The sequence below is a fragment of the Aotus nancymaae genome, unplaced genomic scaffold (genome assembly GCF_030222135.1).
Source record: "Aotus nancymaae isolate 86718 unplaced genomic scaffold, 86718_ANA_hifiasm-v0.15.2.pri h1tg000106l, whole genome shotgun sequence".
Classification (NCBI taxonomy): Eukaryota; Metazoa; Chordata; class Mammalia; order Primates; family Aotidae; genus Aotus; species Aotus nancymaae.
In genome coordinates this window covers 5,062,612-5,088,909 of record NW_026988521.1, presented here as the reverse complement: position 1 = coordinate 5,088,909, position 26,298 = coordinate 5,062,612, and the positions used below count along the sequence as shown (strand labels likewise).

Here is a 26,298-nt window from a genome sequence, read left to right as displayed (position 1 = left end):
GGATGGATGCCAGAGGGATGAATAATTAATGGCGGATGGATGGGTGAATGGATGATGGGTGGGTGGGTGGATAGATGGAGGCTGGAGGGATGAATAATTAATGATGGATGGGATGGATGGGTGGCTGGTGGAAGGATGAATGATGGATGCTGGAGGAGTGAATGATGAGTGGATGGGTGGATGGGTAGATGATGGAAGAATCAATGATGGATGATGGGTGGGTAGGTGGGTGGCTGGGTGGATGGATGGATGCTGGAGGAATTAATGATGGTTGATGGGTGAGTGGATAAGTGAATGGATGGATGCCGGAGGGATGAATAATTAATGATGGTTGGATGGGTGCCTGATGGAAGGATGAATGATGGATGCTGGAGGAGTGAATGATGAGTGGATGGGTGGATGGGTAGATGATGGAAGAATCAATGATGGATGATGGGTGGGTAGGTGGGTGGGTGAGTGGATGGATGGATGCTGGAGGAATTAATGATGGATGATGGGTGGGTGGATGATGGAAGGATGAATGATGGATGATGGGTGGGTAGGTGGGTGGGTGAATGGATGGAGGCTGGAGGGATGAATAATCAATGATGGATAGATGGGTGGATGGGTGGATGGATGATGAGTGGGTGAGTGGATGGTGGAAAGAAGAAAAGGAGGGAGGGAAGATTAGATGGGTGTTTGGGTCCTCACTCAGAGCTGCGGGGAACTGCTCTGCATTCTCCCACGATGTCTCCACATCACAGCCTGGCGCCGAGTTTTTGCCTTTCCAGTGACAGAGTCTGTGGCTTCTCCATTATCGTTCGCATCAGTGGCAGGAGCCCCGGGTGCCTGGCCCTGGGTACCTCACAGAGCAGAAAGGAAAGTGCAGCCAAGGCCATTTTCCTGTGCTGAGCTGGAGGGTGGGCAGAAGACAGTGTGGGGAGTTTACGCAGGAGGCAGGTCTGGGCCATGGCAGGGCAGCCATCACTCTCTCCAGGCCTGATCGTGGGATCACAAACACGTAGGAGTACTTGGGAGTGAGCCCCTTCCTCCAGGACGTGGGAGAGTTCACACCTACACAGAACTACACCCTGGGTGAGCAAGGCATGCCCGCAGGTCTGTGTTTGGATGTGCAGAAGGTGCTGTGGTGGCAGCCAGCGCGCTGGTAGAGTAGGACCACCTGGGCCCCGCAGAGGAGGGGCTGGCTTGGGTCATGGGGGGATTTCCTCCAGGTGTGGACCGAGGTCTGCTGCCTCCCTGGGCTAGACTGGGAGCCACAGAGCCCAACCTGTAATTCATCCGTCCATTCATTCAACAGTCACCTACTGAAAACCTGCAGGCCCTGCTGGAGGCCTGGAGGATGAGAAGGACCAGACAAACCTGGTCCCTCTGGTTTTCTGTTTCTAGAGGGAAGGGCAAGGGGCAAGGACGTACACTAATTAAAGACTGCATCCATGTCACCAACGCCTGCGGCAGCCATGTGAGTCCAGGCACGAGATCTCGACGAGATGGATGCCTGAGGGCTGTCGGGATCCCTCTGGGGTCCGGGTGCTGGAAGGCTCCCAGGTCACAGTGGCTGCAGCCGCCTGGCTGGCCTCATTCTCCAGCCCACAGCTCCCATGCCTGGACATGCCCTGCCCGCTCCCGGGGCTAAGGTGCCCACCTTGGATTCCTTCCAGCACTAACAGTGGAGTCTTCGGTTGGATTTCTGTGCCTTGACAGTGCAGAGTAGTTGATGTTGCTTCTTGGCAGGAAGAAAAGTCCACCGAGGTCAAGTGGTTTATATAGGAAGCTGGGGGTGGAGTCACTGAGGGTGGGTCCTTCCTCACCTGACGCAGAACTTTGTCCTTTCTCCCTGTCCCTGTCTCGCTCCTCCCTCCTTCTCTCCCTGTCTCCCTCTCCCCCACCCACCTCTCTCTGCCTGTCTCTCTGTCTCTGTCTCTCCATCTGTCTCTGTCTCTCTCTTTCTCACCCACCTGTCTCTGTCTCTGTCTCTCCCTCTCCCCCACCCACCTCTCTCTGCCTGTCTCTCTGTCTCTGTCTCTCCATCTGTCTCTGTCTCTCTCTTTTTCCCCCCGCCGTCTCTGTCTCTCCCTCTCCCCTACCTCCGTCTCTCTGTCCCCTCCTTCCCTCCTCCTCCCTCTCTGCTTCAACTTTCACCTATCTTGGCATAAATCTGCAGTTTGACTCTAGGTGAGGGGAAGAAGCTGCCCGGGTTTGCGACAGCTGCTTTGCTTTTGCAGACGTGAGGTTCCGCTTCATCAGGGTTTGCTGGCTGAGGCGTCCCCGTGTACACAGTAAAACAGTAGCCTTTTCATTGCTGTCTGTCTAACGAAATGCACCATGCTGCCTTTCACACATCACCAACTCACATGAGTTCCCTCCGTGACTCGAGTTCCCTCCGTGACCTGGGAGGAGAGATGGCATCTTCAGTGTAAAGGAGGAGGCGGGGATGGGGGATGGTCTGTCCAGGACTCTCGATTGGCGGGGGTGCCCGGCCAGGGCCACAGGCGAGTCACAAGCCCCTCCGACCATGGACATGCCCAGCTGCAGGTGAGGCTGGTGGCTTCGAGGGGCTGTGCAGCAGCAGGCGGCTCCTTTGTGGATTTCAGGAAGCCCTCCACTTGTGAGTCTGGGTGGGGGCAGCCTTGGGTACACCTGGGCTCCTTCCTCTCCTGTTTGTCCGTGGGAGTCTCCGTAGTCCACAGCCCCAGTGTTACCTGAAACGCCCAGGCACGCCAGGCTCCGTCAGCTGTAGAGATGGCTCACACCCACTTCCCGGCCTCCAGGCACTGGGAGCAGTTAGGGAGGCTGCAGGGGGTTCCCTGTCCCCCAGCCGTGACCTTGACTCTGAGTCTGGGAGGCAGCTTGGCCCCAGCTTGGCTCTGAGCTGAGGAGGAGGGCAGCTGGCCCCACCTCTGGCTCCTGGCGGGCAGTCTCTGGGCCCCTCATGGTACCTGCATCCTGCCTTCCCTGAGGGAGGCCCTGTAGCTGGGCACGCGTGATGTGTGCACCTGGGCTTGGAGTTGAGGTCTGGAAAGGGTTAACTACCCACATGCGTGGTTTTATTTAATTTTATTTTATCACCAGCAGTCCTAAGCCAGTGTCTTCTCAGGACACCATGTTCACACAAGGCTTCCAATCCACCAAACTCACTACCGTCCCTGCCCAAAGCCTGGGGGGTAACAGGGTGTGTGTCGATTTCATTTATTTCACGAAGCGCTGTTAATCAGACAGCCCGTCTCGGGAGATACACCTCGAGTATCTTTGCATCCCATGAGATTTTTTAAATTTTCGCCGCTGCTATTTATTTCTCTGCTCAAAAGCCTGGTGGTTTTGTGCCCTTTACGAAGAATGGTTGGGTGTCTGACGGGGATGACCAAAAACCCTAAATGTGAGAAGCCGTACAGCGTCCGGCCCATTTAGGTCAATTCCGGGTCAAATCACGAAGAGCACAGATCCCATAACCTGCCAGAAGCTTCTTTCCCATCCCCACGTTCACCTGAAAAGGGAGGCCTGCTCTTGCCGGCACAGCTCACTCTCAAGGAGCGTCTGTGGGACGAATGAATGATGTCACTGAGACCCCGTTCCCGCAGCTCTGCGTTCCGGGAGCCACCTCAGAGTGCCACATCATCACCAACCTCACTGCTTGCTCCCCTCAGCTCCTGTACGAAGAGTGGGCACGTTATGGCGTCTTCTATAAGTACCAGCCCATCGACCTGGTCAGGTAAGAACGCCCCATACCCTGTGGAAATCAAGTCCCTAGTCCAATGGCAGTCGGATCCGTCCCTGTGGGTTTCAACTGCTCTGAATATTCAGTACCTGGGACCTTGTGTAAGAAGACCCCAAGTGTCCCTGCAGGGCTGACGGTCTGGGCCAGTTTATTCAAATTCCCTGGAGGGCGGGCTCTTTTCTATCACATTCACTGCCTGACCCGGCCTCCGTGGGCTGCTGAAGGGGTTTCCCGCTTTGAGATGTGCAGGGGAAGGAAAGAGCTGCCTCAGATGTGTAAGAATTTCTCCTCTCCCCAGGGGATCTCTGTCCCCACAGGGCAGGGAGGAGGGGTGGACCAGGTTAGGCAGTGTGTCCCATGGGAACTTCCAGACCAGAGCTGGGCCGGTAGAAATCCGTTCACGCCATCAAGGTGCCAACCACGCTTCACACGAGGAGCGACTGATTTTCTTGGCACCTCCCAGCCGAGGCTCTTTCCACTCCTTACGCTGAGCAGGGATTGGAACTGAGCCGACAGCCTGAGGGAAGTATGTCCACACCCACCAGCGTGGGCCATTGTACACGGAAATGCACCCACCTTCCACATGAGAGAAGTGGGGGCCGGGTGTGGTGGCTCATGCCTGTAATCTCAGCACTTTGGGAGGCTGAGGCAGGTGGATTGCTTGAGGTCAGGAGTTCGAGACCAGCCTGGCTAACATGGTAAAACCTCTTCTCTACTCAGAATGCAAAAATTAGCCAGGCATGGTGGCACATGACTGTAGTCCCAGCTACTAGGGAGACTGAGGCAGGAGAATAGCTTGAACGTGGGAGGCGGAGGTTGCAGTGAGCCAAGGTCATGCCACTGCACTCCAGCCTGAGTAACAGAGTGAGACTCCATCTCAAAAAAAAAAACAAAAAAAAATTAGCTGGGCATGGTGGGGCATGCCTGTAATCCCAGCTACTCGGGAGGCTGAGGCAGGAGAATCTCTCATACCCGGAGGCAGAGACTGCAATGAGCTGAGATCGCGCCACTCACTCCAGCCTGGGCAACAGGAACAAAACTCCTCTCAAAAAGAAAAAAAGAGAGAGAAGAGGGAAGGGCTTCAGAAAAGCAGTGAGCACCCCAAGCCTGATGGGGCAGCCCAGGACCCCTCTCTGCTCTGGGACAGGAGACCCAGTGCCCCTGGTTGAGTTGCTCCTTGCTCGGGGCCCTGCTGGTATTGAATGACAGTGGGCTTGTCTCTGTTTGGCTCTGACCCCCGGTGTAGGAAGTACTTTGGGGAGAAGATTGGCCTGTACTTCGCCTGGCTGGGCGTGTACACCCAGATGCTCATCCCTGCCTCCATCGTGGGAATCATCGTCTTCCTGTACGGATGTGCCACCATGGATGAAAACATCCCCAGGTAGGTGGCAGCCCTCCCCTGCGTGCACACCAGGGAGCCCTCTCCTGCTGTCCCAGCTACAGTGTTCATTGGGACACAGGCCTCTCACACCAATTCCTGTACAGAGGAAACCTCATATCAAGCCACGAGCCGTCAGGAGGAAAGGGCGAGGTCCGAAGCCATCTAGGAGTCTGGGTGCCCGTCAGCCCCAGCTGTGCTAGGCTGTGTTTTATTGTTAAGAGAAAGGCATAAAACAAACATCCGACCGTTTTCATTCTTGGAGGTTGTTCTGGTTGGCTTGTTCCTTTTCATTTTTGGTCATTATGTGACAAGAAAATTATCTGTTTCCTTGTGCGGCCAGGAGGTAAGACATGAATGCTAGAGGTCTTGGTGCGGGCTGGCACTCTTGGGAGGTGAGACGTGAATGCTAGTGGCCTCCATTCAGGCTGGCACTCGGGGAGGTGAGACATGAAGACTAGTGGCCTCCATTCAGGCTGGCGCTCGGGGAGGTGAGACATGAAGGCTAGTGGCCTCGGTGCGGGCTGGCACTCGGGGAGGTGAGACATGAAGGCTAGTGGCCTCCATTCAGGCTGGCACTCGGGGAGGTGAGACATGAAGACTAGTGGCCTCCATTCAGGCTGGCGCCCGGGGAGGTGAGACATGAAGGCTAGTGGCCTCGGCACGGGCTGGCGCTCGGGGAGGTGAGACATGAAGGCTAGTGGCCTCGGTGCGGGCTGGCACTCGGGGAGGTGAGACGTGAAGGCTAGTGGCCTCCATTCAGGCTGGCGCTCGGGGAGGTGAGACATGAAGGCTAGTGGCCTCGGCACGGGCTGGCGCTCGGGGAGGTGAGACATGAAGGCTAGTGGCCTCGGTGAAGGCTGGTGCTCGGGGAGGTGAGACGTGAAGGCTAGTGTTCTCAGTGAAGGCTGGCACTTGCAGGCTGTACAGTAGGCTACCCCCGCTCAGCTTCCTAAGGGTACCCTCTTCCCTTATCCCCACGGCCCCAGGAAATGCTGCAGGAGCCATTCCATAATGGAGGATTGCACCCCACAGCATAGCCAGGCGTCTGAATGTACATTCCATGTGCCTTCTGCTGTTCAGCAAGGGGATGTCAGATGTCGGGAGCTTGGAGAAGGCCTGGGCCTGAGGCAGCCAAGCCTCGCTGAGGGGCGCAGTTCCCCTACGTGACTCCAGAACGAGAGTCCAGTTTTCCCTGGTGTGGTGGTGCATGCCTGTAATCCCAACACATTGGGAGGTGAATTTGGGCTGGCCCTGCCCTGCAGGGGCTTAAAACCTCAGAAAAGCCCTAAAATATCAGTTCGGTTATTTTTCAAACCACTCCTGCCAAGTATCTCTAGAGAAGAGCTATAGTTTGGAAACTGTGTCCACTGAGTCTGTCTGTAAAGACCCAGTCAGTCTTAGCTAGGAAAGAAACTGACTCTTAGTAGCACAGAAAGACCATATCTGGTCAATTTTTGTTTAAATGCTGTTTTGATACATGAATAACACCTGAAATATTCCACCCACCCGAATCAAAGCTCTGAGGAATCTGGCTTATCTCCTGTTTGGCGTTATTTGGTCCTAAGCAGGAGAGAGCGTTTCCTTTTGTTTGCTGATATGATATGAGGTCATGGGCACTTGGGTTTGGTTATGGTACAATCACAGCAGCCCAGATTTGGTGGTGACTGTAATGCCAGCTTCAGGCTAAGGGCTCAAAGCCAGAGTGCAATGGTGAGTGCAAGGTGGGGATTCTCACCATGACCCCCGAGGAAGCCTGGGGAACCACTTCCCAGGGGAACCGTCTTCCTTCCTTCGTCCCCTTGGAGGGTGGCCTCAGCAGGGAGGCTCTGCCTCCCAGGGGTTGGCCTTGCCAGCTTGGCCCTCCCACCACAAGGTCAGAAACGCAAGCAGCAGTTATTCAGGATTCAGCCACTGTGGGAGCCACCAGGCCAAAGCCAAGGCCTCTGCCCCACGGGTGACCTGGAGCGAAGCAGGAGGTGCGTGGTCCCCGCAGGGTCCACCCCGTCCCCACCAAGCCTGCAGGGAAGCTGGCGCCCAGCGTGGAGCTGCCTGCCTCTCTTGCACCTCTGGGCCTCCCTCACAACAGAGCTTCCTGCTCTTTGTATTTTGGCTAAAGGTGGTCAAGTGAGAGGCAGAGGAGGATTTAAAACTGGCAGGAAAAGGCTTTTTGTGGGGCTGATGGTGTTCGTGCTGGAAGCTGAGTGGGGCAGGGAGGAGAGCCCAGGAGAGCCGCAGGGCTCACGGCAGGCCATCGGTGTACGCCTGAGTCCTCCCTGTCCCCGATCCCACCACTGTGGACTCCAGGCTACCCTCAGGCCAGGTGGTCACTGTGGGCTGGGCCACATGCTGACGATGACGAGGGTGGCCTTCCACATGCCTGTTCTCTGAGAGAGGGGCTCGCATTGTGCCCGATCGGGGACGTCCTGCCCCCACAACACGCTGCCTCCTTCTGCCCTTGAGAGGCCGTCAGAAGAGAGGAGGCGGAGTGAGGGGCAAGAGATGAGCCCCGAGAGGCCGGCTCCTGGCTCTGCTTAAAGCTCGCTGCTGCTGCAAGGCACTTGGCTACTGCATAACGATGACAAGAGCGTTGGTGACACATGATGGCTGAGGGCCACCAGGCGTTGCTCCAAGGGTCACTCGTGTTGGTTGGTTGATCCTCCTGACAACCTGTTAACATGGCTTCTCTTCACTATCAGCAACCCCATTCTGCAGACGGGAAAACAAGGCCACACGGATCACAAATGCCGGAGCTGAGATACAAACCCAGAGCTAGCCAGCCGCGGAGGGCAGGTTCTCCCCCCACCTCTGTGCACCTGCCCGCCCCAGCCGGGCCCTACTCCCATGCACACACACACTTACATTCTCACAATCACACACACATGCACTCACACACACTCACACTTGCTACACACACCCTCACACACATACACACTGTGCACCTGCCCACCCCACCTGGCCCCTGCTCCCATGCACACACTCACACTCACACACACACACTCTTCCTCCACGCTCCAGGTGTGGCCATGGCTGCAGTGAATCGTTCTTACCTGCCCATCTTTTGTGTCCAACACGGTGCCTGGCACATGCAGTACCTACACCACTTTTTTTTTTTTTTGAGACAGAGTCTCACTCTGTCACCCAGGCTGGAGTACAATGGCATGATCTTGGCTCACTGCAACCTCTGCCTCCCAGGTTCAAGTGATTCTCCTGCCTCAGCCTCCCAGGTAGCTGGGATTATAGGTGTATACCACCGTGCCCAGCTAATTTCTCTTTTTTAGTGTGTGTGATGGAGTCTTACTGTGTCACCAGGCTGGACTGCAGTGGCTCAATCTTGGCTCACTGTAACCTCCACCTCCCAGGTTCAAGCGATTCTCCTGCCTCAGCCTCCTGAGTAGCTGGGATTATAGGCGCATGCCACCACACCCAGCTAATTTTTGTATATTTAGTAGAGGTGGGGTTTCACCATGTTGGCCAGGATGGCTTCGATCTCTTGACCTCGTGATCTGCCCGCCTTGGCCTCCCAAAGTGCTGGGATTACAGGTGTGAGCCACCTCACCTGGCCTAATTTTTGTATTTTTATAGAGACGGGGTTTCACTACGTTGGCCAGGCTGGTCTCAAAGTCCTGACCTCCAGTGATCTGCCTGCCTCAGCCTCCCAAAGTGCTGGGATTACAGGCATGAGCCACCTCGCCTGGCCCTAAACTGCTTTTTAATAAACGTTTAGAGACTGAAGGAAGAGAACTGAATGAGGATGCCCATGACGCTGGGCACAGAGGAGGCCCCTTGGAGCCTTGCAAAGGACGTTTACTAAACACCAGCTGCTGTGAGTCAGGCATGATTCTGTGCAAAAGTTCAGTGTATCCAGAAAGTCAAAAAACAAACACCCACTTCCCCTAGATGACCCTCTGACCTAACCAGCCTGGGTGTGTGTTTAGAGCCACAGCCTCGTCCAAAGTAGCAGAAAGGAGAAAGTTCAAAGCAGGCCAGAGCGGAAAGGACCTGATTCTGACCCCCTCCTCATCTTCCAGTAAGAAAAACTGAGTCTGAGGCTAAAGGACCTGGCCAGGGTCACAGAGGGTGCGTGTAGCCAACTGAGGGCCCAGCCAGGCCACCCGGCTTCCACAAGGAGCCCCCCACGGCCCTTGAGCAGATGGAGCCATGCGGTGCTCAAACTTTGACGATACGGAGATCAGGATTCACTTCCCGCTCTGCCGTGTGGCCCTGAAGAAGTCGCTTCCGCTTTCTGGGCTCTGGGATTGTAACGGTCCCCAGTGCTGGTCCAGGCAGGTGGCACATCTGTGCCGGCCAGTGATGAGGCTCCTGCTCATGCCGCCGATAGCCTGGAAGTATTGGTGTTTTCTAATCCGAGTGGGAGAGAGTCTGAGTGGTGGGAGGGAGGCACAGAGATGGGTCTTGGGCATCACGAAGATGCTCTCTTCTGGCCACAGTGTTGGGCTCTGGCCCCAGGCTCACCTGTGCTCAGTAGAGCAGAAGCCTGCACTGAGCGGGACCATCATCTCTGGCAGGTCCCCATTGCTTCCCGAGTGAGCCTACAGGCTGGGCCTCCCCTGCACTGGGCAGGTGGGGACCTGTTCCTCCTGACCCAGTGCCCAGTCTCCCAGAGAGGAGTCCTGGGATCCCCGTTTCTCCACCTCCTGTGTCCAGAGCAACAGGCCGTGTCCAGGGCAGCCGCCCCACAAGGCGATGGAGCTGCTGCGTGTACAGCACTTGGACAGTGCCTGGTGCAGAGCGAGGGCCCTCGTCTCTCACCGTTTGCCAGGGCCTTATAATGTAAAGACCTGGCGAGCACCTGCTATTGGCACAAGTCCTGACAGCAGCTGCTGATTGGAGGAGGCAGGCTGGGAACTGTACCTCTCCTAGAAGTGGCTCAAGGATCAGCCTTGGAGGCGGCTGCCTCGGAGTTACCCCAGAGGTGAACGTTCCCGGCCCATCTCCTGCCACAAAGCAAGTCTGGGTGACTCCACCCCCAGGCCCAGCAACAGAGACTGCAGGGCCCCATGCGAGACAAAAACGCAGGTCCCTTGTTCAAAAATCACGGTTTGTTTTAAGACGGCAACAGGGGAGTGTTAAACCAAGCGTGAGGCCCTGCTGAGCTCGGGGCCAGTGCCACAGTATGGTCACAGGCCTGTGAAGCTACCCTGGCTGGCGAGGAGGGACAGGGTGCGGCTAAGCACCCCGCTGGTGTCCGCCATGGCAGGGATCTGGGGGACCCTCGCCCACCCCCAGCTTGGGCCCAGCACGTCCTCCCAGGCCGGCTCAGCACCCAGGAGGCAGGCACTCCATCCGCACGGCCCCGCGACTCCAGGGCTGCCCCTCTCTTGCAGCATGGAGATGTGTGACCAGAGATACAACATCACCATGTGTCCGCTTTGCGACAAGACCTGCAGCTACTGGAAGATGAGCTCAGCCTGCGCCACGGCCCGGGCCAGCCACCTGTTCGACAACCCCGCCACCGTCTTCTTCTCCGTCTTCATGGCCCTCTGGGGTAAGCAGAGCCCCAGCACGCTGGGATTTTGAGTGGCGGTGAGTCTGAGTGGTCCCTACCCTTCTGTCTGCCTTTGTGAAGTCATCCTCAGGCAGGCATGGCCAGGAAAAAACGAAGGGGGAGGTGGAAGTGACCCCTGTTTTGTGTTCAGGTTACTGGGGTCTGCACTGCGTCAAGAGACACACAGGGGTTCTCCTGACCCAGCCAAGAGGCCCCTAGGGAAAGCCTAGGAGGGACATTTTGCTCTGAGAAATCCCGACACCAGGGTGTGTTGGCCCGGGAAGGGCAGCTAACTTAGAGCAGAGAGGCTCGGCCCTGCCTCCATCCCTGCTGCCGCTGCTGGTGACCACCAGACCCTGCAGGAAAGCTGACCTCGGCCAGGCCCCGGGGTCACCGTCTCTCACTAGAGCCATCAGCGTTCCTACAGGCTTCCTCTGCCCATTTACAGATATGGAAGCAAAGGCCTAAGAGGGCTGGGAACTGCCTGGGGTCACTCAGCTCCTGATTCCAAAACTGTGCCCTTTGCTGCTGGACTTCGCTGCCACCCAAACGTCAGGCAACAGGCTCCTCCTCCAGGAAGGTTCCCTAACCCCAGTCCTGCCTGATCCCGACTCCAGCTTTCGGGGCTTGGGCGGTTGGTAGGTGGTGGCTGAATGCATTTCGACAGAGGTTTTGGATCAGCAAGCAGGGCCGTTCCATCCTCTGTGTCCCCAGGTCACAGCCTCTGCCAGCTGGGCTTTGAGATGCCCCCAGTGCGCAGCCTGTACCGAGCCATCCCAGCCCCAGCCCCATGCCAGGCACTCGAGCCTGCATTTTTACCAGTGAGCTCCCACTTAGCAGGAGATGGGGTCAGGAAGCAAACCTGATATATCTGCTGCTCTGAAAGCTGCAGGATAGGTTTCTAGAGGGGCAGCATGAGCCGAGGCCCCGTGGTAAGGGTGCGGGGCTGCGGCACGAGCTGCAGGTGGGAGGGGCGTCAGAGCATCTGGAGAGGCCGGCAAGGACACACTGAGGAATCAGAACCCAGTGCCGTCCGCTGCTGTGTCAATGACGTTTTCCTGTCTTATGCTCGAGGCAGAGACCACGAGCCTAAGAGGGAGCTCGTGCAGGAATTAAGAGGAGAGAGGGGTGCCGTAGTGGGGCCCAACTCCGGGAAGGGCACCTACTAGAAAGTGCGAGAGAAGCGACCGGGAGCCTCACTGCGCCCTCCCCAGCCCTGGGGGCCCCTGACTTCATCCCACCTGTTTCCTCTTTCCCTGCCAAAATTGCTGAGAGCAGTCCAGCCCCTAGACTCCTACTTCTCCAAAGAAAGGGCCTCCGATGGAAAAGAGATGATTCCAAAGGACTCCACACTTTGTTTCAGCTCTCATGCTGTTCCCGTGAGTTAAGGAGACATGGCGGGCTTGGCATCCCCACACTTTACCATGAACAAAAGGCTTTTAAGGGCCCTGGAGACAGCAGCCACCACATCCTTCCACCCCACGTTCTGCCCATCCCTGCCATCACCTTCCAGTCTGGGAGAGCACAGCCCTCTGAGAGCCCCTGGCTGGTGTCCTTCTCTACAGTGGCCTCCAAAGACACCCACTTTTGTGGGACTCTCCAAACGTCCAGTAATTGCTGGGCACACAGAACTGGGCTTCCCTCCTCCTCAGAGAAAGAAGCACGTGGTGTTTTATTTTCTCCTTCTCCGATTATAAGCACCACCTGCCCAGCGAGAGCCCAATCCCAGGGGGTGGGAGCAGAGAGGCCGGAGGAGCCCCGATGAAGAAAGAAGCCGTCTCGGGCTGTCATAATCCCGTGCCCAGCCCAACACGCCGGGCGGTAATGGGTCTCTGTGATGAGCACCTGCTGTGGTTCTTGTTTTGGGAGCTCAAAGAGCTCCGTGGCATTCTGGTCACTGCAGACTCCTTCTTCTGAATGCCAGCGTATCACCCACTCACGCCTTCCAGGTTACCTTTGGGAGTGCCTCCTGGGCAGGTGTGGGTGCTGAGCCCGCAGAACCAGCCTCTCCCCCAGGCCTCCCTCCTTGGAGTTCCTTCTGCAAGACCGTCCTTTGAGAGGGTGTGGGCAGCGCAGCCCTCATGTGTTGGACCGGGCAGCGGCCCTGTGGCCCCCAGGCCTGTGGACCCTCCGAGAGTCGAGCGTCCAGGCCTGGCTGACCCACGCCGGCTCCTGCTGGAGGCTCTAGGCCTGGGCCTGCTTCCCAGGCAGCAGCAGGGCTGGGCGTGTCCGTTCCCCATGGTTCTCAAACTGGGTCCCATAGGCCTCTGCAAGGTTCTGCACCCATCAAGAGGTTTACGGGCAAGGGAGGGATGCCCGGGTATACATGGAAACTGGCATCTCATCTCAGGTGCCCACATCCCTGAGAGTGAGCATCGTGAGACCCTGCGCAGGCCCCTCCCTCACCTCACCCTGGTCTCAGTCCTGATTTAAATGAACGCAGCCCCATGGCCAATGTCGAGTTTGGGACTTCTGCCTGGAGTGAGTTAGGGGAAGACGTGAGTTCCTCTGCTGAGGTTCGAAGGCTCAGCCAGGGCCCGAAAGCCTCTGTGAGCAAGGGAGGCCCAGGGGAGTCAGGAGAGGCCTTTCCTAGTGAGGTCAGGTGCCTGTCGCCGGCCGTCTGCACCTGCCTGGAAGCCGCCCTCAGACACGCTCAGCTCCACGGGCCAAGCAGTGTGAGGGCTAGGTCTCGCGTTCCTGGGATTCCAGTCACAGGTGGGGACAGACACATGCAGAAATCAGCATAGCCTCGAGATAAATGCAGCCTTTCTCTTTGTGAACAAAGGTGTTTGATTCTCCAGAGGAAGTGGGGAATGGGAGCTGTGGATTGGAAGCTCAACATAGGGAGTGATTTCCAGCGGTGAGCAGGGAGACGCGCTGAGCTGGGCTGGCCAGGGAGGGGGTGAGCGCCCCGTGCTGGGAAGCATTCAAGCTGAGGTTGGAGGACTTCTTCCTGGGGCTACTGCAGAGCATTGGGAGGTGATGTCTGTGTGGTATCTGTGTGTGATCCAAGGCCACGTGGCTTATGGGAAGAGCCCCAGGCCTGCAGCCCAGCTCTAGTTTTTAATTTGAGGATGAAAATGTATTATAAATTTAGAATTATAAATGTAGGGTCAGCAGCAGTCTGTCACTGCTAAAAAGCACGTGTCCGAGCTCCCTGTTATTTATCACGCTGTATCCGAACAGATGAGAACCTGTCCCCAGTTCACAGAGGAGGAAAGCTCTCACCTTGTGCTTGGTGGCCTCTGTCCATTCGGTGACTTCCTCTCCTTCAGAAAAGAATAACAGCTGGCCGGCTGTAATCTCAGCACTTTGGGAGGCCGAGGAGGGCAGATCACCTGCGATCAGGAGTTTGTGAAACCCCAGCTCTACTAAAATACAAAAATTAGCCGGTCACAATGGCAGGCACCCGTAATTCCAGCTACTTGGGAGTCTGAGGCTGCAGAATTGCTTGAACCCAGGAGGCATAAGTTGCAGTGAGCCGAGATTGTGCCATTGCACTCCAGCCTGGGCAAACAGAGTGAAACTCTGTCTCAAAAAAAAAAAAAAGAAAGAAAGAAAAAGAAAAGCATCACAGCTGAAAGTGAGCGAGCTTTATTTTCTGCCAGGCACTGTCGTGACATCTTCTGTGTCCTGACTCACTCCCCGAAGGAGGTAGCTTTATTTACCTCCTTTGCAATTTCCCAAGCTTCCACCAGCTCGTAAGCAGGGCTTGAACCCCCGAATTCTGGTTTCTGAGCCCTATGCTTTTTCATAGCTTTTCTTTTAGTTGAAGTTATTTTTCTTTCCAGCTTTCATTTTAGGCTCAGAGGCTACATGTGCAGATCCGTTGCATGGGTTAATTGCGTGACGTGAGCTTGGTGTACAGGTTAGTTTGTCACCCAGATAATCAGCACAGTACCTGCTAGGTAGTTCTTCCACCCTCCAGTAGGCCCCGGCGCCTCCTGTCCGCTCCTCTGTGTCCCTGTGTACTCAGTGTTTAGCTCCCACTTAAACGTGAGAACATGCGGCATTTGGTTTTCTGTTCCTGCGTTAGTTTTGTTCTCTCAGGTTAATGGTCTCTAGTCCATCCATGTGGCTGCAAAGGACGTGATTTCCTTCTTTTTATGACTGCGCGGTATTCCATGGTCTATATGGACCACATCGTTTTCTTCTTCTTTTGAGACAGTGTCTCTCTGTCACCCAGGCTGGAGTGCGGTGGTGCCATCTCGGCTCACTGCAACCTCCACCTCCCATGTTCAGGCAGCTGTCCTGCCTCAGCTTCCCGAGTAGCTGGGATGACAGGCGCCCACCACCGTGCCTGGCAAATTTTTATATGTTTAGTAGAGTTGGGGTTTCACCATGTTGGCTGGGCTGGTCTTGAACTCCTGACCTCAGGTGATCCGCCCACCTCAGCCTCCCAAAGTGCTGGGATTACAGGAATGAGCCACCGCACCCGGCCTGGACCAAATATTCTTTCCCCAGTCCACCACTGATGGGTATCTGTGTCGAGTCCGTCTCTTTGCTCTTATAAATGGTGCTGCAATAAACATATGCATGCATGTCTTTTTGTCTTGTTTTGTTTTTTGCTTTTTGTTTCTTGTCTTGTTTTGTTTTGTATGAGATGGAGACTCCACTCTGTTGCCCAGGCTGGAGTGCAATGGCACTATCTCAGCTCACCGCAACCTCCGCCTCCCAGGTTCCGGCGATTCTCCTGCCTCAGCCTCCCGAGTAGCTGGGATTACAGGCATGCGCCACCACGCCCGGCTAATTTTGTATTTTTAGTAGACACAGGGTTTCTCCATGTTGGTCAGGCTGGTCTTGAACTCCTGACCTCAGGTGATCCACCCACCTCAGCCTCCCAAAGTGCTGGGATTACAGGTGTGAGCCACCGCACCCGGCCACATGTGTCTTTATGGTAGAACAATTGATATTCCTTTGGGCACATACTCAGTAATGGGATTGCTGAGTTAAATGGTACTTCTGTTTTAAGTTGTTTGAGAAATCTCCATCTTGAGAGAGATGACTGACTCTAGGCCTTACTCTGACTCCAAATACCTGACTCTAGGCCTTACTCTGCGGGCGTTACTAACTGGCTCCGGCTGGCATGCGTGCTGAATGGGTGCCTTACTAATTCCTGACTGGGTTACCTCCAAGTTTTTCTCTCACCTAGAATAGTTTCCTTGTCTGTCTCCACTAAAATACATCTCCTTCCCTTTGGGAGCTGCACTGAGGACTGCCTCTGTGCCAGGCCCTCAGCCTCTGTGCCAGGCTCTCAGCCTCTGTGCCAGGTCCTCGGCTCGCTCTGTACCCCACAGCAGCCCCAGACCAAGGCTCTGTTCTTTCCTCTGGTGAAGACGCTAAAATGTTAGCAGAACCCCACAGCCCAAGAGAGGGGTCTTGGCTCTCACACGAGAAAGAATTCAAGGTGAGTCCACAGTGCAAAGTGAAAGCAAGTTTACCAGGAAAGTAAAGGAGTGGCCAGGCGCGGTGGCTCACGCCTGTGGTCCCAGCACTCTGGAGGCCAAGGCGGGTGGATCACCTGAGGTCTGGAGTTCAAGACCAGGCTGGCCAGCATGGTGAAACCCCATCTCTACTAAAAATACAAAAAATTAGCCAGGCATGGTGGTGTGTACCTGTAATCCCAGCTACTCAGGAGGGTGAGACAGGAGAATCGCTTGGACCCAGGAGGCAGAGGTTGCAGTGAGCTGAGATTGCGCCATTGCTCTCTAGCCTGGGCAACAGAACAAGACTCCATCTCAAGAAAAAAAAAACAGAAAGAAAGAAAACCAGTGAAAGAATCGCTACAGAATAGGGCATTCCAAAAGTAAGAGAAGGAACACGCCCACCCTAGGTGCAGAGCATGTTTATATAGAGGATAACAAAGAAAATCATGGGGAGATGTGGTTGGCTTCAATGGTTTGTGATAAAGGATTAATTTTCTTAATTACTATATGTTGCAATAATCAATATTGTTATCTTTAAAGCAACGTTAAGAATGCCTTTGTTCTCAACATATCAGGATATCAGGGCATTCCCAGTCTGGGTCTGTTTAGTAAACATTATCAATCTGTTCCCTTAACGTAAACATCTGGAGGCCAGGAATACCTGACCTTCTGGGAACGCAGGCCAGCAAGTCCCAGGCTCATTGTTCCTAGCCCTCACTCAAGATGGAGTTGCTCTGGTGGGAATGCCTCTGACAAGCACAGAGAGGTTACTTGACTTGCCCAAGCTCACACAGCTAACAGATCCCTAACAGACGTCTCAGATGCGCACTCTGGCCCATCTGCCTCCAAGGTCCCAGCATGTGCCCCGGTTCCACGTCTGCACCCAAACGTTCCCCAGGCCCTCATCATGCGCCCTCTTGGGGAGGCAGACATGTGCCGCGGGACAGGCAGGCGCAGTACTGCTGAGCACACAGGCACCCTCCGGGCTGTGCTTGTTAATTTGGCGGCCCCGTTTCCTGAAGTCACCTTGCCTGTTTGGCAATTCTTCACTGAGCACCTAGGGCCTTGCACCCCAAGAACTGCGGGCCAGCCCCTTCCTAGCAGCTGGCTGCATTCCCACAACTCTGGGAGAGCAGGAATCTGTACCTGCTGAGCCTCCCAACTCTGGGAGAGCGGGAATCTGTCTCCGCTGACCACCTCCCCCGCACTCTGGGAGATCAGGATTCTGTGACTGCTGACCATCTCCACCCCCCACCCCCCAATTCTGGGAGAGCGGGAGTCTGTGCCCGCTGACCACCTCCCCCCGACTCTGGGAGATCAGGATTCTGTGACTGCTGACCATCCCCACCCCACCCCCAACTCTGGGAGAGCGGGAGTCTGTGCCCGCTGACCCTGCGGGAGGGTTCTCTGCTGGTCTCACCCCTCCCTGGCTTCACTTCAACCCTGGGAGACAACAGATGTGCCCCGACTGTCAAATAGAGTCAAGTACAAGTTCCGTCTGCACACTCCCATTTTGAGCAGGGGCAGGAGGAGTTCACAAAAAAAGCCAGGCCACTCCCGAGAAGCCCTTACTTTAGAGAAAAAGAGCTTATTCTAAATCAAGACAGAAACAGCCAGAAAGAACCCACTTCGGCTGAGAGGTGTGAGCAGAGACAGAGGGACAAAGCCCCCACCGGGGCCCTTTCACACTGGCTGTCAAGGGCAATTACCAGGGATCGCTCCTTGTGCGTTTTTAATCCCTTATTCAGTGATTTGTTCTTTACCCTCTGAGGGATTATTTTCCCTCTGGTGTTTCTTCTCCCCTTGCGTCCTTTCTTTTCCTACCTCCAGCTGTTCTCATTTCTGCTCCTACAATGGCAAAGAGGCATAAACCTGTTACCACCTGGCGGCCGGGAGCCTGGCCGTGGCCACCCACCCGCCAGGGTGTGGGGCTCCCCAGGGTGTGGGGCTCCGTATTCAGGCGGATGAATCACTTCCAGCCTGCTGTTTTAATCGTGGCTTCCACTGGGGTCCGGCTTTCCTGGAGCTGACACGTTGGTCCCAGAGACTTGAGCATGCTGTCTGCGATTTCTGAGATTTGAAAGCCTCAAATAAGACGTCTCATTAAGCAACGCGGAGCCCTATTTAGCTATTCACTTGGATCCATTTTCTGAAATTATAGCATAATAATGGGGTTTTAACTGCTTGTCAGTTCCACGAAGGACAAAGGAATGTATCTGATTTGAGCCTGGCAGCAGAAAGCCCGAGAAAGACGGCCTCAACTTTAATGAAATGTTCCAGAGCTGGAACTGGAACCCTCCCAGGGGCTGGGCCTGAGATTGTACGTGGAGTTGACAAGTCACCCAGCTGAGTCACTCTCAGCTAGGTGGGGACGTAGGGGATGCCCTGTGATTGTCTGCGGGAACTAAATTTGTTCCAGGGATAAATAGGTAGGGTGCCTGGTGACTCAGAGCAAAAGGGAAGTCCGAAGGCCTCCGCCGAGCACTCACGTGTGGGAGCAGAGCTCTGCCCCGTCCTGCCGCTCCCCAGGAGACCCAGCTCTGACCTCCAGTTCATGGAATTGGAGTCTGCACTAAGCAAACATTGCACAGTGTCGGGAGCTACAGGTTAGCGAAGGGTGGTTTCCAGCAAAGGGTGGGTGTCTTAGTCAGCTCCAGCTGATGCCCCGGGAGGGTGCCTGCAATAATAGACATGTATTTCCCACAGTTCTGGGTACGGATCAAGGTGCCAGCCGATTGGGCCCATGGCTTGGCTTTCAGACGGCCACCTTCTCCCTGTGTCCTCAAAGGGAGAGACAGGAGGCCAGTTCTCTGCTGTCTCCTCTTCCAAGGGCAAGAATACTATCATGGGGGCCCCATCCTCATGACCTCAGCTAAACCTAATCGGCCCCCAAAGTGCCCATCTTCAAATGGAGGGCATGGGCTTCCACATGAATTTCGGGGGATGCAAGTCAGCCCAGAGCAGGGAGTCACATTTCAAGGAGGGGAATGGATAGGGACCCCACATGCACGGTCCAAGCAAGATGCACCCCTGCTCTGTGGTCGTGTCAGGGACTGTGCCCTCCCTGCCTCCCAGAGCTGGTGGGCTCAGGGGTAGAGGGCAGAGGCTCAGAAGATGCGACCCCAGTGAGCATGGGTCTCACTGAGGAGATGGGACTGTCCACTGGGCAGCTGCAGAGCGGGTTGCAGCTCGCTCAGAAGAACCGAGAGAGCATCAGATGAAGCGCCTGAGACTGTGCCATGGTTTTGGCAACAGCATCTCAGGGGAGAGAGAGCTTAGAAAGGGTGTCCGCCAGCCAGCCGAGGAGGTGCTGTGGAAATAGGGAATTTGGAGTGAAGCCTGAGCAGTAGAGGCACTAGGATAGGTCAAGGTGGGGTGGGATGCAGCCTGGGAGGAGAGCCAGCTAACCTGAAGGATGGAGGGACGGTTGGAGAAGGACGGCAGAAGAACGGAGGGATCGGTGCTTCCCGATGCCTGCTGGCTCCAGGGCAGCTATGGAGCTTGTTCAGAACGCAGATTCTGGGGGCCCTGGGTGACTCTGTCATTCAGGCATCTGCATTTTAACAAGCTCCCTGGGGAGATTCAGAAACACCTCGGATTCCCGGACCCACACTGAGAAATCCCAGAGGAATTGGACAGATTGTCCCCACCCCACCCCTGCCACAGCTGTCCCTCCTGCCCATTCCCCTGTGGTTCCTGCAAGATGTGGCAGGTGCACATGAACATGTAAGGGGAATCTATGCCCATCATTCTATCATTAGCTTTTTGTAAATTGCAGTGAAATTCACCTAACCATTTTGAGTGCACAATTCAGTGGCATTTAGCACGTGTTATGCATCCACACCTCTAATTCCAGAACATTTTCATGATGTCAAAGGGAAACCCTGTCCCCATGAAGCAATCAGTCCTCCTTCCCCTCGCCCCCAGCCCCTGGCAACTACCAGTCTGCTTTCTGCCTCTATGGATTTAACTATAAATGTTCTGAGTATTTTATACAAATGGGATGATACAAAATATGGTCTCTGTCCTGTGCTGAGCCTCTGAAGGGGACACATGGAGATCCCCGTGACCGAGCCGGGCTGTAAAAGCGGACCGCTGTCAAGCCCTTACAGAGATGCAGGCCCTGCCCTGAGCACCGCTTGTAGATGAACTCAGGGACACCCCATGATAGACCCTCTCAGGCAGGCACTGGTAACAAGCCCATTTCTCAGATGTGGAGACTGAGGTTGGCAGCGGTGTGGTCAACTGCCCACGCTCACCCCTGATGAGATCCTATGCAGACCCAGAGTCTTTCGCTCACCCGCTGCCTCCAGACGCCTCTATGATAAGTTTGTGTGACTCTGTGCAGTGAAAATCAATGTGGGACGGGACGGTAGCCCAACCACCCGCTCCCGCCCGGCCTGGCCTCTTGCTGCCACCCTCTGTGCTGTGTGCTGTGCTGACTCCTGGGCTCTGCATTTCAGGGGGATGGGCTCGTCCCCTTGGCCACCTTGTAAGGCTGCCGCGCTCAAGGCCATTTCTCGCTGTTTTTTTGTTGTACACTCATGTGGATGGGAAGCCCCGTCCCTGATGCTGGCTGATGTGGGCATCGGAAGGCCTGGGTCCAGGTTTCTGCCCTTCCTTGATGAGTCCCCTGACATCTCAGAACCTCAGCTCTGTGTCTGTAAAATGGAGCCTGTCGTCCCTGTGTTGAGGGGGCCAGGGCAGGATCCAAGGGGATCAGACGTGGGAAAGCCCCATGCCAGCACCTGGTGGCAGCTGAGTTTTATGCAGCGTTTGTGTGATGTGGTTGATACATTGGCAAGGAGGGCCAGGATCGGGAGCGTCAGAGGTCAGGAATGGGAAGCATGTGTGGATGAGGAGGGAGGGCCACAGGAGCACTCGAGGAGGACGGCGCTCAGGGTTCTTCCTGCCTTCGTTCAGCCCGCTGGAAGGTGGTTCTTCATGCCACTCATGATGCCAGCTTTGAGGGCTGCCCACCAGGCGCAGCATGAGCCTTCACATCTCCCTTCCTGCTGGCCAAGCCTGACTCCACAGCTCCACCTCCACACCCAGTGCCCACAGAGGCCAGACAATAGGGCATGGTGGGGTCTGTAGCCATGTGGAAAAGGCATGCCCACGTTTTGACAAAGGGGTGATCGTTGCTCAGCTCCAGCCTTCTGCTGGCAATGCTTCTGCCTTTTAAAGGAGAAGGAGGAAAGGCATAATTTTTGCGTCAAATGTCTTTATTTTTTAAACACAGCTGAGCCAAACAAGCCTCATCTTTGTATCACCTCTACCCTCCATCCCAACCCCAGCCACAGGTTCTGTTCTAGGCTCCAGCCTGAGTCCCGGTCAATCTACAGACACCTCCAGGACATGCTCCTTGCTTCTGTCTGAAGACACAGTACAAATTTTAGAGCAAGAATACCAGGGTTCAAGGCCGGGTGTGGTGACTCACGACTATAATCCAGCACTTTGGGATCTGCCCAAGGTGGGCAGATCACTTGAGCTCAGGAGTTCAAGACCAGCCTGGCCAATGTGGTGAAACCCCATCTCTACTAAAAATACAAAAATTAGCCAGGCTTAGTGGCACGCACCTATAGTCCTAGCTACTTGGGAGGCTGGAGAATTACTTGAACTCGAGAGGCCTCTGCAGTGAGCTGAGATCATAGCACTGCACTCCAGCCTGGACAAGAGAGCGAGACTCCATCTCAAAAAAAAAAAAAAAAAAAGGAATACCAGCCACCAAGCTCTGTGACCTTAGGCAAGTTACTTAACCTCTCTGTGCCCCCATTTCTTCATCCATAAGATGGTACACTCTAATGCTCAGACTTTAGACAACTACAGCTATTATTTCCTTGAGGAAAACAAAATATCTGCACAGAGAGTCGGTCCAGTATCATGGTTCCATGAAGACTGGAGTCAAATAGAATGAGGTTCACATCCGGCGGCTGCTGTTCCCCTGCAGCTGACCCTGGGCACAGCACTCCAGCCTCTGAATGTCAGGGTTGTGAATGGTCTCAGCTTTGTAAATCTGTGAATGGGAATCATCCCTCCTGCCTGCAGTCACTGTGAGGATGAGGTTGACTGATGTCTGTAAAAGGCCAGCACGCAGATACGTCCTTGTTAACCGGTGACTGTTGTTATGCTGCAGGCTGGCGAGTGCAGAGAGGGAGAAGCCAGGGCGGCAGTGGGGTGAGTGGCGTATTGGAAGCCAAGTCTGGGAAAGGGGAGGAGCTGGGGAGGCCGGGACAGGGAAGGTGCACTTGAGGCAGGGTTCTCCAGAGGGACAGAACGAATAGGCTATATTGTACATATGAAAGGGAGTTTATTCAGGAGGATCAACTCACACCATCACAAGGTTAAGCCCCATGACAGGCCGTCTGCAAGTCAAGGAGCCAGGAAGCCAGTGGTGGATCAATCTGAGTCCCCAAACGTCAAAAGTCAGGAAGCTGACAGTGTGGCCCTCAGTCTGTGACCGGAGGCCTGAGAGCCCCTGGCAAAACACTGGTGGAAGTCCAGATGTCCAAAAGCTGAAGAACTTGGAGTCAGATGCCCAGGGGCAGGAAGCATCCAGCACGGGAGAAAGATGAGGCCGGAAGACTCAGCAGGCCTGCTCTTCCACCTCCTCCCACCTGCTTTTTCCAGCTGCGCTGGCAGCAGAGGGGCTGGTGCCCACCCAGGTGAGGGGCTGGTGCCCACCTAGGTGATGGGGATAGTACCCACCCAGGTGAGGGGCTGGTGCCCACCCAGGTGAGGGGATAGTACCCACCCAGGTGAGGGGATGGTGCCCACCCAGGTGAGGGGATGGTGCCCACCCAGGTGAGGGGATAGTACCCACCCAGGTGAGGGGCTGGTGCCCACCCAGGTGAGGGGATAGTACCCACCCAGGTGAGGGGATGGTGCCCACCCAGGTGAGGGGATGGTGCCCACCCAGGTGAGGGGATAGTACCCACCCAGGTGAGGGGCTGGTGCCCACCCAGGTGAGGGGATGGTACCCACCCAGGTGAGGGGCTGGTGCCTACCCAGGTGAGGGGTGGGTCTGCCTCTCCCCCTCCGCTGACTCAAATGTTAATCTCCTCTAGCAACACCCTCACAGACACACCCAGAAACAATACTTGGCATCTTCAATCCAATCAAGTTGACACTCAGTACTAACCATCACAGCAGGTAAACGGGCCGACTCTGCAGGTGTGCGTTCAGCCAGCCCTCCTGGGCAGTGCTTAGTCCAAAGAAGAGTCGTAACACAGCGCTATTGCCCTGGGCGGGCAGAGGAGGACAGAGAGAGGCAGCTTTCAAAGCTTGGGGAAGGCGCCATCAGGGGCCTTGCAGACCAGGCAGAGACCGGGGGACAGCCAGCCTCCCGCACTGCTCCAGAGCAGCGGCAGCGGACAAAGGACGTCTTCAAAGAGACGGAGACCTCCCTGCATTGCCTCCTGGGGAGGGCGCCACCCTCAGTGTCCGCCTCCTAACATGCAGTGGCCCTGGGGGCTGAGGGCCTCCTCCCGAGCCCCCTGCGGCTCTCCTCACCTGCCGCAGCCTCTGCGCTCAGTGCGCGTCTGCTGAGTGGCCGGGTTTCCGGCAGGTGTTTAAGCGACAGCCATTCCCTCACCGGCTCAGGTCTGCATCTCGGCATCCCGAGGCTCCCTGATTCTCCCTCTTCCCAGTAGGTTCAGCCAGTGGGAAGCCCTTTTGGGAATTCAGAAGGCGGGAGGAAGGGAGCAGCTGAGATATTTCTCCGCATCTCCCTCCACTTTCTGGGACATCCCCAGCAACGACTGCGTCTTCTCCAGTCTCTGCCTCCCCTGGGAAGCCCTTCTTCCTCCGTGATCCCAGCTGCTTCTGAGCAGCTCCAATTTCTGGTTCCAGTATTGATGTTGGGCACCTCCTACTGTCCTGCCACCCTGAAACGAATGCCAGCTTCTGCTGTGGGTCATCTCTGGGTGGTCTCACCATCCCCCGCGTGGCTTCTCAGCTCTTCCATTGCCTGTGCAAGCAAGTCTCAGGATTAAATCACCCCAGTGTGAAAGACCTGTGCGGGGCTGGGGGGGTGTCCTATTTCCAGGCTGGGCCGGCTGACACGGTAGCTAATCCTATCAGTGGATGCATTCTAGACAAACCTGTGCACGCTGGGAAGCCCCATTCCCACCTCACCTTAATGGGAAAAGCTTTGTTACACGTAGACTAACGGCCTCTGAACCAGGTTCACGCCCGAGACTTACGTTCCTTCCAGCCACACATTGCTTTCCATCAAGGACCACATTTGTGAATTCACCCTGCATGCTTACAGTCTCACAGCCCATTTTGTTTGCTGCTGCTTCTCAGATAAGCCATTTCATCCCTCTGAGCCTCAGTTTCTCCCTCTGTAAAATGGGGGCGAGGGGACTAGCACCTACCTCCCATGATCACTGTGAGGCATAAATAACATTGATACTCCCTCACTGATACTCCAAGTCTGATTATTAGAAGGTACTATTTTATGGATGAGGAAACAGAGGCAAGCGAGGCTAAGTAACTTGCCCAAGGTTACAGAGCTCTGTGGCTGGTATTGAACTCCGGTATTCTTGCCCTGAAATTTGTACTGAGCGTCTTCAGGCGGATGCAAGAACCCTGTCCTGGGGGTGGTCTGTAGATTGACCAGCTCCCAACAGTACCTGGCGTGGAACAGCTCGAGAATCCTGAGCTCCAGGGAACTCTGTGGCCTTCCTGTCACTCTGCCCCTCAGCCTCTGCTGATTTTCTTTTGCAGGGAGAAGCATTCATGATGAACACTCCAGTCAGGGCCTCTTCTTTTGCAAGCTGTGCGCTCGCAAAAATCACTCAGTCAGTGCACACTCGAGCAGCTGTCCGTGCCAGGCACCTCTGGGAGCTGAGGATCCGGGGGAACGAGGCCCAATTCCTGCCCCACACACAAGTCACGAGACAGGGATCCCGGTGGAAGGCAGCATTGACACCGTGGGCGAGACAGATGCAGGCTGAGGAAGGTCCCAAGAGACGCTGGGTTTTTCTTACACTCAGGGGAATGATTGGTGGCTTCCTGGAGGAGGCGGCATTTGAACCATGCTTTGTTGGGAATATGAAGCTGAATGCAGCAGCTGCCAGTGCAGTTCAGCAGGCAGGTCCCTGGGGTGGCTTGAAGCCCGAGTGAGTGAGTGGCCTTGGCTCACCCCTCATTCCTCCTGACCTCCGAACCAGGGTCGCCGAGAGCAATGGTGCAGGAGGGTTGAAGCACAGGCTCTGGGCTAGGCTGCCCACCCCTCACTGACTGGCTGGGTAACCTCAGCCGGGACTTGAGTGTCCTGTGCCTCAGTTTCCTCATCTGTAAAAAGAGAGAATGACGGTTTCTGCTCCACAGAATTAGTGGGAGGGCTGAACATGTGAATTCACATGAAGTTCTTACCCCAGTATATCACCCATGCTCACCAAACACTGATAAAGAAAAGAATGCCGGCCGGGCATGGTGGTTCACACCCGAAATCCCAGTACTTTGGGAGGCCGAGGCGGGCAGATCACCTGAGGTCGGAAGATCGAGACCAGCCTGACCAACACAGTGAAGCCCCCGTCTCTACTAAAAATACAAAAATTAGCGAGGTGTGGTGGCACATGCCTGTAGTCCCAGCTTCTCAGGAGGCTGAGGCAGGAGAATTGCTTGAACCCGGGAGGCGGAGGTTGCAGTGAGCCGAGATCGCACCATTGCACTCCAGACTAGGCAACGAGAGCAAAATCTGTCTCAGAAAAAAAAAAAAAAAAGAAAAGAAAAGAATGCCTTTATGTCATCGGGGACTCTGGTTTTGCCCCTGCAGCTGCCACCTTCATGGAGCACTGGAAGCGGAAGCAGATGAGGCTCAACTACCACTGGGACCTCACGGGCTTCGAGGAGGAAGAGGTCAGTGGCTTTGGCGCCATGCATGTCACACCCTGCCCCCTTTCCCCTGCCCCAGGACCTCCTTAGGGCTCACACGGAAGCCCGAGGTCAAAAAGCACCCCCAGTCCAAGCCGAGGCAAGGCCGCCCCCGACCCCACTCCCATCTGCCTCGCTGCTTATTACCCTGGCATTCCGAATGCCCTCCATGGCTGGAGTGACCGCCTATCTGCTGAAGTGTTTTCATCCCCATGCTCACACGGCACACAAGCCACCAGCATGGTCTCGGGCTCATGCCAGGGCCCACCACACTGACTTTATTGTTTCTGGGGGCTGCCCGGGCTGTTGGCACCACCCGTGGGGGTGGAGAGGGAATGGACACTGCTCGGGGATCTCCAAAAGTGGCCGTGAGCACTTGCCTCCTCGACCT

At 55.6% G+C, this 26,298-nt stretch overlaps 1 protein-coding gene across 9 annotated transcripts in view; it reads left to right on the top strand.

The window, feature by feature from the left end:
- ANO1 (anoctamin 1) overlaps window positions 1-26,298 on the top strand; it is a 208,554-nt gene that overhangs the window by 143,437 nt on the left and 38,819 nt on the right. For all 9 annotated transcript variants that reach the window (XM_064370262.1, XM_064370260.1, XM_021669716.2 and 6 more), the window contains 4 exons: window positions 3,642-3,706; window positions 4,959-5,093; window positions 10,439-10,599; window positions 25,810-25,892. In XM_064370262.1, coding sequence (XP_064226332.1) covers window positions 3,642-3,706; window positions 4,959-5,093; window positions 10,439-10,599; window positions 25,810-25,892 — 444 coding nt within the window. The remainder of the gene's footprint in view (window positions 1-3,641; window positions 3,707-4,958; window positions 5,094-10,438; window positions 10,600-25,809; window positions 25,893-26,298) is intronic.